The 19,065-nt window shown below is 31.4% G+C and overlaps 1 protein-coding gene across 6 annotated transcripts; it reads left to right on the top strand.

Annotated features, from left to right (window-relative positions):
• Positions 1 to 251: 251 nt before the first annotated feature.
• On the top strand, positions 252 to 6,842 carry LOC110930214 (dof zinc finger protein DOF1.8). Of its 6 annotated transcripts, XM_035987657.1 has the most exons (4): positions 733 to 764; positions 898 to 1,757; positions 2,743 to 2,837; positions 5,710 to 6,842. In XM_035987657.1, the coding sequence occupies exons 1-3, from the start codon at positions 744 to 746 to the stop codon at positions 2,822 to 2,824; spliced, it is 963 nt and encodes a 320-aa protein (XP_035843550.1). In that variant the 5' UTR covers positions 733 to 743; the 3' UTR covers positions 2,825 to 2,837; positions 5,710 to 6,842. The 6 variants fall into 6 exon arrangements, with proteins under 6 accessions (XP_022029152.2, XP_022029153.2, XP_022029154.2 ...); XM_022173460.2 differs by lacking the exons at positions 733 to 764; positions 5,710 to 6,842 and adding an exon at positions 252 to 397 and having other exon boundaries at positions 2,743 to 2,958; XM_022173461.2 differs by lacking the exons at positions 733 to 764; positions 5,710 to 6,842 and adding an exon at positions 434 to 576 and having other exon boundaries at positions 2,743 to 2,958.
• The last annotated feature ends 12,223 nt before the right edge of the window (positions 6,843 to 19,065 follow it).

The raw sequence follows: 19,065 nt of genomic DNA, 5'->3' as shown, positions 1-19,065 counted from the left end.
ATTTCAGTTTGTACCGAAACCAACCCATCATACGTAATTTTTTTTAACGGCTAATTTCTTTAATCTCCTGTTGTCTGTGGGACTTGAACCCAGGACCTTCCCCTTTACAACTTAGATGTTTTAAAGGATTTGCCTTTGCCAATGGACCACCACCACATTGGTATCATACTTAATTTTCTAATATTTTTTTATACATAAAACCACATTATACATTGACAGCACATATTCCACTGAAACCATCTAAAACATTCCTTTCTGTGCTTTTTTCAAGAACAGTGGAAAGTAAAAAGGAGGACCTCTCTCTCTATCTGTGTGTGCGAATATATATGTATGTATGTATATGTATACCTGTTTCTTTCAGCGAGATTGGACAAGCCTTACTGACCAGTGACCACAGGTATATAACTGGATCTTTGTCATTCTTCATCACCTCTACTAAAATTCACACATCCAAACAATGATAAAACAGCTGAATTATTAAATTTCATTGAGGTTATGATCATATGAATTAAACCTAGTTTTCCTAAGTAGATTCTAAATGGATTATGATTGTGATCCTATTCAATTAGTGTACATGTAAGTCTCCACTGATCAATTCATCAAGTGTCTTTTCTTCTTTTTCTCTCACTTGTCCATCTTATCAGCATGTATGTTACACTTTACTTTACCTAATTTATTAATAGGTAGAACATCTTCACTTTGTTAATTTTGTTGTGTTCCTTTTTCTTGAAGATTGGACTTTTATGGATTCAGTAAAGCATAAAGTGATTGCCTTTGTTTTGTTCATTTGTCTGCAAATCTTGAAGCTTTTATGTATCTTTATCTCTAATTTATCTTTTCTTTATCCAAATTATTCTTGCTTTTTTATCTTTATGCTACTTTTTTGTGTTTAAATAGGAGATAGTGATGAATCCAATGGAAGAAATACTAGTACCCAACACCACAGATTCAAGTAATAACAATCTCTCAAAGCCATCTTCTTCATCTTTTGAAAGAAGGGTTAGGCCACAAAAGGCAGCAGCTGTAAACTGTCCCAGATGTGATTCAACCAACACAAAATTCTGTTACTACAACAATTACAGTCTTTCACAACCAAGATACTTTTGCAAGACTTGTAGAAGGTATTGGACTGCAGGTGGGACACTTAGAAACATTCCTGTTGGTGGTGGAACAAGGAAGAACAAGAGATCATCATCATCATCATCTACTAGTACTACTTCATCTAATTACTCTTCAAAGTTTCCTGATCTAGTTGTACCCTCCACATCTACAGCTGTATTGTCTCAAAACCCTAGGATTCATCATGATCAATATGGCCAAGATCTAAATTTAGGGTTTCTTCTATCCACTAATAATTTCAAGAATGTTCCGGAATTTCTCCAAATACCCAACTTTGATGCAACCAGGAATATGAATCCTTCTGGTTCTAATGCGTCACCTCAGCTCTCGGCTTTGGAGCCCATGAAAGGAATTGCAACGAATTCTTTCATGCCGATCGATAATTCGGTTTATACACAGCCGGGACAGTTGATGATTCCCATGCCGGAATTCAAGATTCCATCACTTAGTTTTTCTTTAGATGGAATGGGAAGTGGTGGCAGTGGCGACGGTGGGAGGATTTTGTTCCCATTTGAAGAACTGAAAACAGGCACCACATCAACAACTCATGATGAACCTCAAGGAAGGCAAAGTAAAGATGATCAGAATTGTGATTCCAATGGGTTCTGGAATGGAATGATGGGTTCTGGAGGCTCGTGGTAAAGATATTAATATATATTCTTGATTCCCTATATGATAGTTTTTTAAGCTAAAGGTGTGGGAAAGTTTGGAGCTTTCTTTTTTATTTCAAAATCTTGGTTTTTCTAGTAGCAAAATGGTGGCTGGTATTTGAATTTCTTGAAAAAAACTAACTTGATAGGAGCAGAGAACTGGCCTTCTCCGTTTAGTTATATAATCTAGCTCCTATATAATTACATTCATTATAAGTTATTTGGTTTATTAATTTATGAGATTCAAGATTATGGCGAATAGATCCTCAAGTAAGCTAAACCCCAGATTTTTCTTGGGTAGAAGAAGGAAAACCTAATGCTGTAATGTCATTTGTTAATTGGGCTATGGATGTACAAAAATTTATTCATCGTATATGTACTAAATTATATTGTATGTTGTTGAATCTCTTGATAAAAATTTGTACGGATTTCTCCTTTCTAACCTTAATCAGCATGTATAGTTTTCTTGGTGGCATTTCTCCTTGTTCATCTCCGGTGATCTTCATTTTAAAATTAATATCATGTTAAGAATTGCGAGAAACCTATAGACGTTTGTACCTTTTGCTTTTGCTTTGACTATAATATATAAGGGGCTGTTTGGCTGAGCTTTTTAAAAGAACTTATTTGCTTATTTGATTTCTGAAAAGAAAATAAGTCAATAAGCTGTTTTGAAAAGCTCCATTTTAAAGCTTTTCAAAAGAGCTTATTGACTTATTTGCTTTTCAGAAAAACAAATAAGCAAATAAAATAAGTTGTTTTGAAAAGCTCAGCCAAACAGCCCCTAAGGCGGTTAAATACCACTTACCCCATTCTCCCATTAATATTTACAATGCAATGTGTACAATATTGAATTGTACGATTCCCGCAGTTCTCATCATAATATTATTGGTTCTAAAATGAATATTCCTGGCCCTTTATATATATATATATCGATCCGTGTGTAGCTTTCTATAGAGTTTCAAATGTGTTTTAGGTCTGATTACAATGGAGTTTGTGAACTTGAAAGTTGGGATTATGACAAAGCGTGCCCTTTAAGAAGGATGAAATCAAGATGAATTGAAGTGCCAGGTTTGTACACATACTTTGGTGTGTTTTGTGTGTCTATGTGGGGTAGAGACAAACAGTAAGATACATATGATTATTCCCTTGAATCACATGTAAATGAAAGTCGAAATTGCTACACCTGCTACAACAGAAAGTTTCAACTGCTTTATTTATATATTTCATCGTATCTTGCACGTTAGTAGCAGTACTATCACATTATAATACAGTAAGACATTTACCTACGTTTTTGCCTTTTGTTTAAAAAACAAAAAGACTAATATTAGAGATTTTGTTAGTGATTATTTACGCGACCACATTAATAATATGGAGCTGTGATTCTCATATCAAGATCTAATGTATTGAGTTAATATTGTTACATTTTTATCAACAAAATAATGAGATTTTAGGATTAATTAACCTTTGGAACATCTAATTTTCAGAAAATAACAAGTATGACAGCAAATATATAATGAGATGAACATTTTTTTAAAGATGTTTGTGTTTTCATTAATATAATTAACCTTTGGAAACCTTCTAATTGGCAATAACTTCATATCGAATATTAACATCCAAGCTCTTCATTCTTTTAACTTTTACGTGAATAAATAGACTAATAATTATGTAATTTTCCAAGAACTAGTCATCTTATAACAAAAGAAATACAATATTATGTAAAAGTAAATTATTGTAGGTAGTTTTAAGGAGGGCCGGCCCAACCATATTTTAGAGGCCTAAAGCAAGTAAGAATTGAGGGCCTTTTGTCAACAAAGAATTTAGTTCGAAAGTAGTACTTTCGATTTCTATTTAATATGAAAATTATTAGTAAGGAGCTGATCAATTTATAAATTAGATGGTGTTTATACTATGCAAATAAAGTACAAATAATGAAGATTAGTAAATGAATTTAATAATTTAGCAACCATACAAATAAAAGCAATATGGGTAGTAAGTTCATTAATGAGAAAATCTAAATAAATAAATACACTCTTTGTTAATTTATTCTTCTTTGGCATGATATTTTGGAGGCCCATTAAAAATGGTGACCCTAGGCTAGTGCTTCATTTGGATTGCACTGGAGCTGGCCGTTGTTCTAAGTAATTACAACTATGTATGTATCTATCTATCTTACTTATATATGTCATCAAATTAAACTTATTATTAAAGTAGGCGGTCTATCTAATTTAGAATTTTATACCATCTCTTATGCCGTGAGTTAGGATAAATCCATAGCCGATAGAATTTTATACCATCTCCAATGCCGTGAGTTAGAATAAATCTTTAGCTGATATGGAAGAGAGGGGAAGAAGGGAAGACGGGTGGGTCTGGCCGACAAAGAGAGAGGGTGAATGAAATTCTTTCGAATTCAACATTAAATGAAGTAGGGTTGATCCCCATTCATTTTGCATGGTCCAGGAAATGTTGGTTGTTAAGGCTGCTAAAAATCTTGTGTTGAAAGCCTAGATATAAAGGAATGAGTCTATAATTGATTTTTTCATCTACATCATAGAACATATAATCAAAAAGAACCGCATGACATGCTCATGGATCTTGATCGATCATGAGTTATCTTAGTTAGATTGTTTATCTATCTTAAATATACGATACTAAAAAATAGACTACTATATTGCAGAGATCTCACTATTCCATCGGTGAAGATGATTCCTGTAGGTAATCTGTTGGTGATACAAGAATTGAAAAACATATTAAAATGATGTGCATTTTAGGGAACACATGATAGAGATGATCTTCATGTTCCTAAACAGAAAAAACTAGTTGAGAGCCCGTCCATAGGCCGGGCACCCGCAACGGCATAATAACATAAATACCTATAGCACATAATAAACAAAACGATAAAACATATTTATAATGTCACTAAACAAACAACGAAACATTAAAACGAACAAAGCAAAAACGCATACCGTGTGTTTTGATTCCAAAAGCCAAAGCGTATTAACTATAAAAAACATCAACACCATGACTATTATATTAGAAAATGCAAGATATCCTCAATTTACTGGTTAGTACCCGATTCTTTACAGCCCAAATAGTTCCAGTTTCATTATTGTGTTAATAAATTTCTTATAAACAAAGTTACATATTGAATTAAATAACAAAAATTGAATTACAAACAAAATTTATAAATAAAAAACAATAAAATCCACAAATCTATAGTGAACTCCTCTTGCAAACCTTAGCAGGAATGGTAGTACTTATGATTAGCCGGATGTGATGGTTGCGGACCTTGTGATGAGAAGCCATCACACTGTACACCTATTCAATAGAACCATTTAAGGTCATTATAATACATAGTGATCTCAGCCAAATGCACGTTAGTTCATTTGTTTGTTAATAAAAATTCAATAATCTCAGCATGTACCATATGATAGAGATTCATTATCTCTATTACTTATCAGTTTATATTATACAAACTCTACGCGACCAATTGGGATGAATTTCATTTTAGAATGAAAATAAGTAAATGCTTTACCTGTTGCTGTACATAACTCATCACTAAAATTGCATGGATTTATAAAGACTTTGTAACTGCAAAAAAAAACAAAAAAAAAACAATTTTAGTATTATTTTAATTTGAAATTATATGAAATTATGTACCTGTGAAGTGAGTCATCAGCATGATCTATACCTTTCATGAAGTTCACATTCAAGTTCCACTTTTTGACTGTAACTTGTTATTATTGAAACTGGTAAAAGTGAAATTGCAAAATTCTGATTTTGAAACTTTGAATTTTCTTCATTCGATATTAAATAGTATTACAAAATTCTGATTTTGAAAAATAGTAAAAATTAAAAATTAAACATTACAATTAACACTTAATAAGATATCTCGTTCTCTCGCCTTCTTCCATGCAATTTCATTCTTTGTTTTAATTTGCAGATCAGCAAGCATATCACAGGTCTTTTGATCTTGATTCAGCAGATGTGTGATAAATTCTTCTGCTTTTTCTTTAAACTCCGATGGAGGAGAACATAGCACTTCATCCAGCAGTGCAATGCTACTCCAGGTTTGGTTATAATATTTATCACTCACCATAGCAACTTTTTCGTTGAGTTCTATATCTTTTCTCTGTTCTTCACGTGACCATCCTAAAAATTCAATTTTAAGATCGGCAGTTTCAGACCAGTGGTAGAAGCTTTTGCTTGCCATTTAGAAAGAGTGTTAGTGTTTTTTGCACAGTTTGTTTTAGGGTGAAGGGTTTTTTAAAAATGAAGTGTTGATGTTTTCAAATAAAGTAATCATGAACCTTTATAGTGTGTAAAATGTTTGATGTGGTAAATGAACAGACATTTCCTAATTATGATAACCTTTTTTGAAGGTTTAAATTTTGTTCTTTGGTTTTCTAGATATTTAATTTTACTTGCTTTCCCATTAAATCATTAAATGTACATGTTTTTAAAATATAAATTTATACACGTTTTACCACTAAATCATTAAATTTTGTTCTTTGGTTTTCTAGATATTTAATGATTGCATTTAAAAAATGACCTTTGGCCTGTTTCAGATTCTATATAATACGATTGACAATTCAAATGTTGTTTTATCATACACACATTCATTCACTGAAAGCCAAAGATCAATTGTTATTGTTTGCTTTAATTATTATAAATACATTAAAATGGAGTCATATTCTGACGATTTCAAGAAACGCTTTATTAAACAAATCGAAGAGCAAGTTTTGGCTGATAGGTCTACTCTTCAAGAGTTGAAGAGGTGTTTTAACGGACTACAACTTGGTCTCCTGACAAGAGACCAGGTTTCGAGAAACCTGAGGGCGATGCCAACTACTTCAGTTCGTGACCTATGTATTGCGAGTAATATAGAGTGTGGAGATAGAGACCTAGAGTTCATGAGAAAGATCAATGACATACATCGTGAAGTTCAGTGCTCCATGGAGATGAAGTTAAAGTTTCTTGATTCTTGCTATTAGAGTTTAAGTGTCTGATTAGTTTTGTTTTTTATATGTAATTGTTACTTTTTAAATACTTTATATGGATGATCGTATTATTTTTACTTCTTTTTAAACTTTTCGATTTAACAATGTTTGCCACACCATGAATGACAATATAAAGTTTATGCTTAAAGTACATACCAGAAGTCTTTAGGATAGAACAACCATTAGTTGTTGGAAACATGAAGCTTTGACATATCAAAAAGTTTGATAGCTTTAAATAGCTTTAAACCTTAACATAGCTACAAAAAATGAAAAAAAAAATCAAATAATCAACAACGTTTCTATTGTTTTGTTAGAAAGAATTTGAAGGCAAAATTTTTATATATAGATAACTGCTATTTTGGCCTTACCTTGAAGGAAGAGTAACACTAAACAATACTGTTTCAAACTTGAGCGAAAACATGTTCAAGATAACCTCTTTCGTGTTCATGTGAGCAAGAAGAGAGAAAGACACAAAGGATGTGTCAAACACAGTTCACATGATACAGATTTGACACCTGAACCTGTATCATCTGAACTATGTTTCAAACCTCCTTTGTGTCTTCCTCTCTTCTTGCTCACATGAACACGAAAGAGGTTATGTTGAACATGAGTAATAACACAGGTGTCTTCTACATCCATCGCTAGATCCAAAGGGCAAATATGGTGAAAATCAAGAAACACAAGGTTAATAATATTTAATGTTTTGAATTTGATGGTTGATACCTTTAAGATCAAATCGAAGTGGTGAACAGTCTTACATCAGATGCAATATACCTACGCAAGAGACAACAATTAGTTTCAGCAAATAGAAAGGATCTTTAGCAGGCTGCACAGCAATTGCCATAGCTTTACCTAAACCCAGAAACAGGCGTATAATTTGCAAAGTTGATATGGTATTGTTCATGAGAAAATAGTTAAATTAACTGGGATTATAGTGGCCAACTCCATTAAACCAAAAAAGACTTGGTGTCATCGATAAAGTATACGTTTGAACACGCTAGGCGGCTTTTGACCCTTGAATCTTTTTAACCCATTTTATTTTTGTGAATAATTTTCAGATTTTACTTGTTTGAACCATTAGCAAGGAAACTAAATAACCAAGTTAAGACCTCTAGATACTCTGAATGAAAACGAATGAATGTTTTAGGTTATTTGAGCATGAGAAGAAAGGAATGGTAGAATCTTAAACTTTTTATGTAAACATATAAAAAACGTACCTAATCCCCGGAGACGGTATCCGAGGACCAAACCCAGAACCACCTAATGCAGGACTTCCTCTAGCAAAAAAACAAATCAACGATACTCTTAACTAACATCAATATAAATAACCTTACAATGAATTGTAATATTGTATATTACCTTGGTTCTCTAGGCCTAGGACGCTTAGATGAAGATCACCTCTTGAATCTTCATTCTAGTAGGACCCATCTACATATCAAACATGGGAAATAAAACTTTCAATCAACAAACTTATATACAATTCAGTCGATCAATCATTAAAAAATTTAAAAGGTGAAAATTCCGAACATATACTCTCCAAATCCTGAAAACATATATAGCTAAGTGGCGAGACATTGGCAAATATGTCATTTATAATCAAGTACATCTTCATCCATTACACAACATCCAAAACCTTATTACAATGACCTTCAAAAAAAAAAAAAACAAACAGTAAAAACCCTAAAACGATTAGAACTGACGAACTCACAGTAAATCATGAACAAAATTATATGAAAATAGGATATGCAACAAATCAAATCTGAATAAGAGGATTAAAAATGAAATAGAAAGATACCGATTTATGTGTTGGTGAAACCCTAGCAGCCGCCCTTTCGTTGTTGCGTTAAACCACAACCATCATAACACAACCACTCGGGAAAACCTAAATCAACCAATGTCGTTGTCATCGTTCCTCTTCAGGCCACCACCATCTTCCTCATACGAAACAATCAAAATTTTAGTAAAAAACTGAGACGATGAAACAAATAAAACGAATAAAATCAATATCGAGTAAAGAATCCACATACTTGTAAGTAAATCGGTTTGATTTTGGAATCCTTTATCAGTCATCAGTCGATTCAAGGAAGATTAGATGTAGAAGCTTCAAGGAAGACGGAAGCTAGGGTTTGGTTGTGAAGCGGTGAAGGAAAAGAATGGGGCCAGAGGAAATTAGGTTTTTTTATTTGACTTATATACCCGGGTCATAAAACGGGTCGGATCATATCAAAATTGGTATACGCGGATGATAAAAAACTCAGCTCATTTTCCCGCCAAAATTATGTTTATTATATATAATAGATTATATATAATAGATAATAGATGTAAACTTAAAAAACGAAATAAATAAATAAATGAACTTACATCTTTATCAAGTAAAATAAGTAGTAATTTGTTTTTGCTGACATCATACCAAGTAAATTCAACACGTACAACACTAAGATTAAAACATATTTATAATGTCACTAAACAAACAACGAAACATTAAAACGAACAAAGCAAAAACGCATACTTAATCGAAATAAAAATCCGGTGAAGAAAGAGTCTCGGTATATATTGCTCCTTGTAACCCGTGAAACCAAACTAAAGGTAAGAAACAATCAACCCCTTTCTTTGTCGTGTCAATTTCATTAGCAACTCCATCATTTGATACGACAAGAAACCTGCCAGTACTTGAAATATGTGTAATAGAGCATGATAAAATAATAGGAGGCTGTATGCAAGGAAAAACCCATAATTTCACCCAACTTTCACCTTCCATCCTCCACAAATCAACCGTCCAATTAGGAAGCCCATGAGTAATAAACACATGAAGCTCTTTATGAACAATAACTAAATTTCCATCATAGTAAGCATGTGGAAATCTTGGAAAGGTTTTCAACCTAAATCTCTCTGATTCCACATCAAAGCCAAACAACATAACACCCTTATTCTCAATAAAACAATTAACCAAAAAATATAAAACACCTTTGCAAAAAGTTCCATTAGACCAAATAGGCTTTCCACGCCAGCAACGAAGTTTATTTGCAAAAGTGATTTTGTGCCACGAGTCAAACATACTTGAATATACATGAACCCACATTCTACCACGCCTACGCTTTATGTGTAAAAGCTTGTAGTCATCCGTCTTATCCACATACAACCCAATTGCATCTGACTTAGGTTTATATAAACCACGACTATTTGAGCTGGACACCTCTTTAAATGCACGAGTTAATGGATTCCAAATAACCAATTTGCCAGTATTACGAAAACAAACACATAACAATCCTTCAAAACTTGTTAGAATATTTACTTTATTCCAAGGCGCTTCAAATGGAAGTAAGATTCTGGAGTTTAATAATGGACCTGAATCTTCACACGAAAGGGGGAATACGGAACATAAACGCGAATCAATTGCTATAAATTTCTGGTTATAGGATGTAGATATGTGACGACAATGCATCATAGCAAAATGACGTGTCGATAGAACAGATAACCATTCCTTGCATACACACTTTGACCGACCCACACCCTTTGCAGGAAGCCTTATTAATATCTCATACACAAGAATGTCAAGACCAAGATCATCAATAGAAGAACTTTGTCGACCATGGCCATGTAAAAACTTTTTTCTTTTGCATGATTGTAGGTTGTTCGTACTCATTTCTCACTGGAAGTAATATTAGTATAATTATTGTTAGCACATGATTATGAATAAAATTACCTATAAAATGTCATTCATTCATAAAATTAAAGCTACATGACAAGAGTAATACATAAGGTTATTATCTTAAACTGGAAAACATTTTAAAATTTTCAAAAAAAAAAGGTAAACAAATAAAAAAACAAAACATATTAAGTACAAAATACTAAATAATCCAAAACATTAAACAACATGAACAATAATTTTAACGTTGCATAGATCTAAGCAAGTGTGCCTCATGCACATCTGGTTCAATAACCATTTTAGTAAACTCCGTATCCTTCAACATATTAACTGAAAAAGCAGACATGTGTTACAAATAATATTCATAGGTCATTTAAAAAATTAAAATATATAAGAAATACGTATTAAGCCTATAACATACTTGACGACGTATAGACCAACTTGAGTTGAGAGACGTATATGATAGATTTACTGGATATTGCACGATATGTTCGTACAATATTTATATGCCTCGATGTGTCTAGACGCAACTTTATAACGTGACCACTGTAAAATAATCAAACACATTATATTAAAAAAATATTTCTACATATATGTGTTACTTAAAACATTAAGGTCATTAATAATAAAAACGTGGCTTACGTAGCATCTTGCAAATTAATCTTAAAAGTAAACATATGCTTTATTCTTTTCCCCTTGATGATTTTTCCTATAACATCTACAATAAAGGCAACAACATGTTAGACACACGCATAATATATATATATATATATATATATATATATATATATATATATATAACAAATCCAAAAAAAATAGAAAGAATTTATGTATACCAACAATATGTTTGTGAAAACCCTTGTACTCTTTCAAAACATTAAAGCACGGCACCAATGGATACAATGGAAAACCCTTTGAAACCTCATGTATACACGGAGTAAATTTTGTGCTTTCATTTATAACTATTTTGATACGACCATAAATTAATACGTAGCTTTTGTATGATGGATAATCATTAAACTTGAAATTCTCAATTTGAAAATGAGAAACCGAAAAAACATGACCCACGAGTTCCATGCCATCAAATAAGTGAACCAAATTATCGGGGACAATTGCTGCAACTCTTCTTCTCTATAATATAAAGTATGTTACTTAAATATAATATATGTAAACTTAAAAAACGAAATAAATAAATAAATGAACTTACATCTTTATCAAGTAAAATAAGTAGTAATTTGTTTTTGCTGACATCATACCAAGTAAATTCAACACGTACAACACTAAGATTATACCATACTCCATAGTGAGTTAGTGAAGAAAAATCAGCTACAGTGTAATCTTCATCCATCTTCTATAAATAACAAATACAAATACCATAAAAGATTTAAAAAAATCTCTAATAACAAATTAAAAGAAAAAAAAATCAAAGAACAAAAAAAGTAATAATTATCAATAAAAATTAAAAGTAAAAAAAATGCAATTTCTAAACTATATATACAAATGGGCCAGATTATTATATAATGATTTGAGGTTTTGGGCCATATTCACTTAAAAGGCCAGGTTTGATATACACATAAATTGGAAATGGGCCGGGTTCGATATAGAATTACCAATACTAGACGGATAATCCGATTTAAGAAATGGATACTACATAATGCAACTTAACTCAACCCTAGCCACAAATAATCCAGCCTCTTTCTTGTCCAAAATCGCCTCTCTCTGCATCTCGATTTCATCTTCATTATCAGATTCCATGACGATTCAAGATGGTTACGCTTGTGTACGATCTCTTCAGCTCCGACATACGTATCATCACTTCAATCGTTTCAAACTTTCAAGGTTTTTACCCCTCTAAACCCTAGCGTCTTTTACATCTTACTATTTTGTTCGATTAGGGTTCTTCATATTCGATTAACACCTTCAATGATAAACGCTTGTGCAGGATAACGACTGCAGATCTGTGTTTCGCCATTTTTTCGCTTAATGGTTATCAATATATGGTTTTAGGATTATTCGGATTCGATTAATACCTTTTGGATTTTAGGGTTTCAGCTATTGACACATGCTCGACCTCTATTTCCGCAATTCTTAGGGTTAACGGCTGTGGAACGATTATATTAGGGTTCTTCATAATCGGGTAAAACTTTTCGGATTTTAGGTTTTCAATTGTTCAAATATGACAGATCTGAGTTTTGGTAGTTTGATAGGTCTAGGGTTGTTCCTTGAAGTGAGTATGTTACCACTGAGACAAAGACGTGGTCTAGATAAGCTCTAGAACATAGACAAATGGAGCTGTGCTGGATCCAAAACTTGACAGACTCTTTGTAAGTTTTGTTTTTTATGTTTATCACTACATTATTGAATCAATTATTAAAGATTTTGTCTGTCTTAATGAGCTAACAGGAGCGTTCAAGTGAGGGACAGAAGCTAGACTTATCCTTAAGAGACTGAATCATTTTACAGACCTATTCTGCATCTTGCAACTTATGGTATTAATCATATATTATGGCACTGTAAGTGACTCTAACCACTGATTCAAACTCCTTACAATGCCTATTTGTTTGTTTTAATACAAAATTGTTTGAATTTAAGGATATATTTACACAATTCTTGTTGTTCACAACTGTTATAGTATGTGTTTTGTAAATAACATTTTACAGAAGTTAGTTATCATCTGAGACTGTTAAATTCTACACATTTGATGAAAACATGGTCTACATTCATTAACACACATATCACAAACCTAAATGCTTTTGATTGCATTGTTTAAACTATAAAAATAAAAACACAAACAAACCTATTTGTAATAAAAGCTAATCTAAAGAGATTAAGAAAACATACTTTATTTCTCCAACTGGTTCTGCAAAGGTACTGAATATGATGCTTTTTAAGATAAGCAAAAAAATCATAGAACTACATTATATAGAGCTAATATCCGAATTTTTCTCAGGGAAGTTAATCTATATTTAGACAGTTAATAAATCATGGGATAGTGGGAAAGTGGGCTGACTTAGTAACCTCTTTATAATAACTGCATAATCGGTTACTAAACCTATAAGATTTATATCCCAGCTATTTTTTTTATCTGAATTATCTTATAACCGAAACTTATCTTTTTTAAACTTTCTAACAAAAGCTTAAACTATTGATAAAAGTTATATTTTACACTAATAAAGATATCTTTTTAAAAACTCTTAAAAAATCTTATCAACCTTAAATTTCTTGTTGCATTAACTGTGACATTTGTTTGAATCTATGTAATGCATTATTCGTGTTTGTTGATTGGTTTGTTCTTATTGTCTAGTTATTTGCATTGTAAGATGTAGGTGGCTTCCTTGGCATGGTTTGCGGTGGCACCTTGAGTGATGAACCACTGATCTGACCCTCTGTCTCGTGATAGCTTGTTGAGTGTTTGTTTTGCTTCTTTTGGTGGTATTATTTGTCAAAATAATTTTAACTTATAGCATATAACCAATTGTTAAAAAACAACATTAACTTCAAAGATAACAACGAAACAAAAATAATTCAAAAGCATAAATAACTTAAAATAAATGATAAACATACTTGAAACACAAATTACTTAAAGTAAACCTAAACTCTAAATGAAGTCAAGAAGTTATTGTAACATGACTTGCAACATGAAACAACCTTAGGCCGACAATAAGCTGCACATACTAAACATGTTTTACCATTGACAACACCTCCTTCACTATAAACCACACAGTTCTCTTCACTATCATCATTTTCTTCTTCCCCTAAAACTCCATCAGTTTTTTCCACTGCCTCCTCTTTCTCCAACTCCACCCCCTCATCTTTTTTTGCCATGTCCTCCGCAGCACGCACAATTCTCAAATGTTTCTTACCTTTAACATGAGTATTCAGATTTTCAGCACTCGTGCAAGTAACATCACAAATCTCACATTTGAATCCATGAGTGGTAACAACTCCAGCATTCTGACAAATGTAAAATGATATTAAAAAACGTACCAAAATATACTTATTTAGCAAAAACAACAAAACCCGAAAGATTTTACCTTTTTAATATGCCCTTTGGAAGCAATATGCGCATAGTACTGTTGCACACTATGACACACCTTCTTGCAAAGGGGACAACTTAAAACACTGTTGGGTTTTGCCCCGTTTTGAAGCACAATTTTAATTTTTTTATCCATTCTGAATAACAAAAAGAATACTAATTAAATTATTTATACTATTCTAAATGGAAGTTAGTATCTAAAAAATAGGAATGTGGGATTATGGGAAGTTATTTGTGAGAAATTTGTGAAAGAGTGGGTGAGTGGAGATTGAAGTTTCATAACTAACAATTTTAAAATAACCGTAAGTTATAAAACTTAAGGATAGATGTTAATATTATAAGTTTTGGGTTTTTAACTAAATTAGACTACCAACTTTTTATATAAATCTAAATATTAAATGTACCAACCAGTATACATGTTAGTAATTATATTGGCACAACTAAAATAATATTCACATGTATTCAATTTATCAAATTTTTTTATCCATTCTGAATAACAAAAAGAATACTAATTAAATTATTTATACTATTCTAAATGGAAGTTAGTATCTAAAAAATAGGAATGTGGGATTATGGGAAGTTATTTGTGAGAAATTTGTGAAAGAGTGGGTGAGTGGAGATTGAAGTTTTATAACTAACAATTTTAAAATAACCGTAAGTTATAAAACTTAAGGATAGATGTTAATATTATAAGTTTTGGGTTTTTAACTAAATTAGACTACCAACTTTTTATATAAATCTAAATATTAAATGTACCAACCAGTATACATGTTAGTAATTATATTGGCACAACTAAAATAATATTCACATGTATTCAATTTATCAAATGTTAGATTGATTTATATATATCTCTTTTCTTTTAAATTCATACCTTTTACATGATTATTTGAAAAAACGTTTGAACTTGACTTTTAGTAGTCATACATTTTTTACTTGTAAATAATTGAAAGGTTATTATGTTGCAATTCCTTTTAAAGTGTAAAAATATATTTCTTCTGTAATAATATAAATGTATTTAAAAAAGAGAACATGTTTTGTTAATAAAACATATAATACCCAAACAACTTTTTAAGAGTTATAGTTCACATCAAATTACAAAAAAAAAAAAATAGATAAGATCATTAGGATAAAAAACTTTAAAACATAAACAACTCAGGGATCACACTAACATAATTAGCACAAACATTCTTAAGACAAGCTAGGATATACACGAAGTACTCGGTTTCGGCTTTGAATTGATACCCTACGAATCTTATTTTTTCTCTTAAAAGAGGCAATGGAATCGGCTGTGTCACTAAGCTCATGCTCTTCACCATTATCTTCTTCAGAACTATCCACATCTATTACTTCTGTCTTGTTCTCTTCTCCAAGGGATAACGACCTTTTGTTTGTTCTTCCTTTTACCCAACGGTGCATCTATAATAAAGACGTTTAATATATCATATGACCACATGAATAAACACATCAACAAAATACCTCATCACTAAATTCCTGCTCTAGCTCCACGTCTAGATTTGGATCCTTTAGATCTTTGATGATTAACTGCTCCATCACATTGTCTGATACATAAACCTTTTTATCATCTTCTTCAGCCCTGTAAGTTGCTTTGACCTTACATGCATTAAAGACAAGTAATTTATCAATATACATGTTTGGATGCATACTCAAATACAATGCAGCATATTAAACTAAGTAGAGATAATATACATACAAAAAAGCTAGATTCATACCTGGATTTTTTTCTCAGTCATAAACTGCATCGCCGAAATTAGATTGGGTTCATATAACTCAGCCTTGTACATCGGTTCCATCTTCCAGTTAACACAAGCCAACAGTAAAAAAGCAATTGTTACCATCACACAACACACTAAAACATGAGTTCACTACATAAAATACCTTGGAATTATGTATTTTTTTCAGAACGATTTTGACCATTCTGTTCCTTGCTGATTTAGACATATAAGATTTTAGGAGGAAGAATCTTCTTATACTGTCAAAACACATGTACACACAACAAAAACTTGACACGTGGCCACTACATCAATGGCCACTAATTCATTTAACTAAACATACGACGGTTTAGGAAGTTTTTGGCTTTCAAATTACTTGGAGGGAAACAAAAAATGGGTTCAATTTACAAACTTTTACACCTTGCCGCATATACAGTTTTTATTCTTTTTCACAGTTTTGATCATTAGATTTAGGACATAATATTTTAATATTTTTTTTCTTGCTAACTGTTGTATCATGAATTCATCACACTAATATTTGAATGGAGATGGGAACTAACTGGAATTATAAGCTGAATCAAATCAAGAATGCATTCATATCTGTAAGGTAATCACAAAAACTCTTTTACATATTTCATCAGCCAATACTTGTAACTTAGACATGTTATTTTAACTTCAATCTTATTGTCATTACAGATAAGAAGGAAGCAAAGGATGCTCCCAATATTTCAATGACCGATCAAGATGATGCAACAGTTTTAACTCCCATGAGATAAGATTTATTCAGTATAAAGGACAATTTTTTCTTAACAATACGTTAAAGGATTCATTTAAAAACCAAGGAATATTTGATTCCGAAGAGGACAGTTAATTTGGCTTTTATTTAATCCAATCATTGGTAAGTTTTGTTACTTATTGTACCTTTACGGATTAATTATAATAATCACACCTATTATATGTTAATATTTAGAAAGATTAATTTTTTTCTATTAGTTAGTATACCTTTATTATTTAAAATAGAATAGAATCAAAATTATAAACATATTTAGAAAGTTTAGTTATTTAGTTACTTATTCTACCTTTATTATTTAAAAAAATATAATACAATAAATATTGTTAACATATGTTACCTATAAAAATATTAAAAACTATTTGTTTAACAAAATTTTATCTATAACTTTTATTAATAGGTTTACCTATAAATCTATTAAAAACTATTTGTTTAACAAAACTATATCTATTACTTTATTAATAATTTTAATCAAACCATATAAATTTTCAATTAAATAACAACATCTATTATATAAATATTATATTAAATGTCAAATCAATTCACATACCCCAATAAAGAAATCAAAAACCCTAATAAATATCAAGATAATACATATCTACTCATTTCTATCTCTCTCATTTACGGTGATACTATTCACCTTCTTCTACACTCATCTTGCCGATCAGAACTTTCAAGCCTAATCAGGTATTTTTTTTTGTTTTCTTCTATAATTTACAGTTAGGTTTTACTATGTTTACTTTGATATCTTGATTTCATTTAATTTCAAGTATTACCTCAAAACTGTTTTCGTTTCATTGTTTTTGTTTTAAATCAGAAATACAAACTTCCCATAACCGCTTGACAGTTACCAAAACCGGCTGGCAGTTATCACATATATGTTCAACTGCATTTCGATTGTTTTTATAAGTTTTAAAGTTTACGGTTTTTCCAAAAATATATTTAGGGCTGGGGCTGCCAGTTATCACCTATATATGTTCAAATGAATTTCGATTGTTTTTATAAGTTTTAAAGATTTCGGTTTTTCCAAAAATATATTTAGGACTGGTCCTGGCAATCTTGGCCCAAACACATAAGTCCAGATGGATAAAATAAAAATAAGAAAATGAAATAACAGATCACTTTGACCCAAAACCCACCTGACTCATTCTAACCTTGCAACCAGAAATGTTATTGTTTTACTATTTTTAGATTAGATATAAATTTGAACCCATGATTAAAACAACTGAAAAAACAGAAACTTTACAAACAGTTTTGAGGGCTTGAATGTATATGATTCGAACATTAGTTGTCATTAGTTCATGATTTGAATTTTGTTCAAGAACTTTGTACAATCGGGCTGATGTGTGTTGCTCATTTTTAAAAAAATTTCTAATATCATCTTTACCCAAACTCATCCTTACCAACCTGACCCAAATCTGATTTCGACTATTATAAGTATGATATTGTTATTTTTTGAAAACATTCAGATGGAGTTTACAATACTAATCAAAGTAGCTGATTGCAACGACCTGCAATACCGACTGGTAAGATACATCCTGACCCATATCTGATTTCATCTCTTTTAAATATTTGACTTTATCCTAACATCTGGGTTTTAAATAAAAAATATTGCATATGTAGGAACTCCCAAAAATATTGAGCAACCAGCTTCCCAAAAACTGTGAAATAATCAAACTTGTTGATTATACGGGAATGAAATACAAGGTTGAAGTCGAAAGCTTGGGTCGAAGAAGAAAAACACTACATGGGCCCGAATGGATGAGGTTTTTTCAGTCTATAAAACATAAGAATATAGACAAACTATGTTTCAAAAGATTGAAAGAACTTAAATTTGAGATACTTCTTTTAAACACTGACGGTTTGGAAATCAGAAAGCATTCCTCAGGAAGAGATTACATTCATGGCTGTTTGGTACAAGCTAAAGCAGAAACCTACCATCATCAGGTAGAACTTTGCCACCTTGTTTTATATACTATTGTGTCTATTTTCTGAAAGAGAAACTAATAATTTATATTTTCTGTTTTGAATAAAATCTAATCTCACATTTCTGAAATGTGAGAACTATAGGATTTACCGCATGGTTTGCTGTGGCTG

This window comes from Helianthus annuus, chromosome 3 (genome assembly GCF_002127325.2).
Source record: "Helianthus annuus cultivar XRQ/B chromosome 3, HanXRQr2.0-SUNRISE, whole genome shotgun sequence".
NCBI classification, from domain to species: domain Eukaryota; kingdom Viridiplantae; phylum Streptophyta; class Magnoliopsida; order Asterales; family Asteraceae; genus Helianthus; species Helianthus annuus.
The sequence above is the reverse complement of the archived record's forward strand: the minus strand, read 5'-3'. Positions and strand labels throughout refer to the sequence as shown.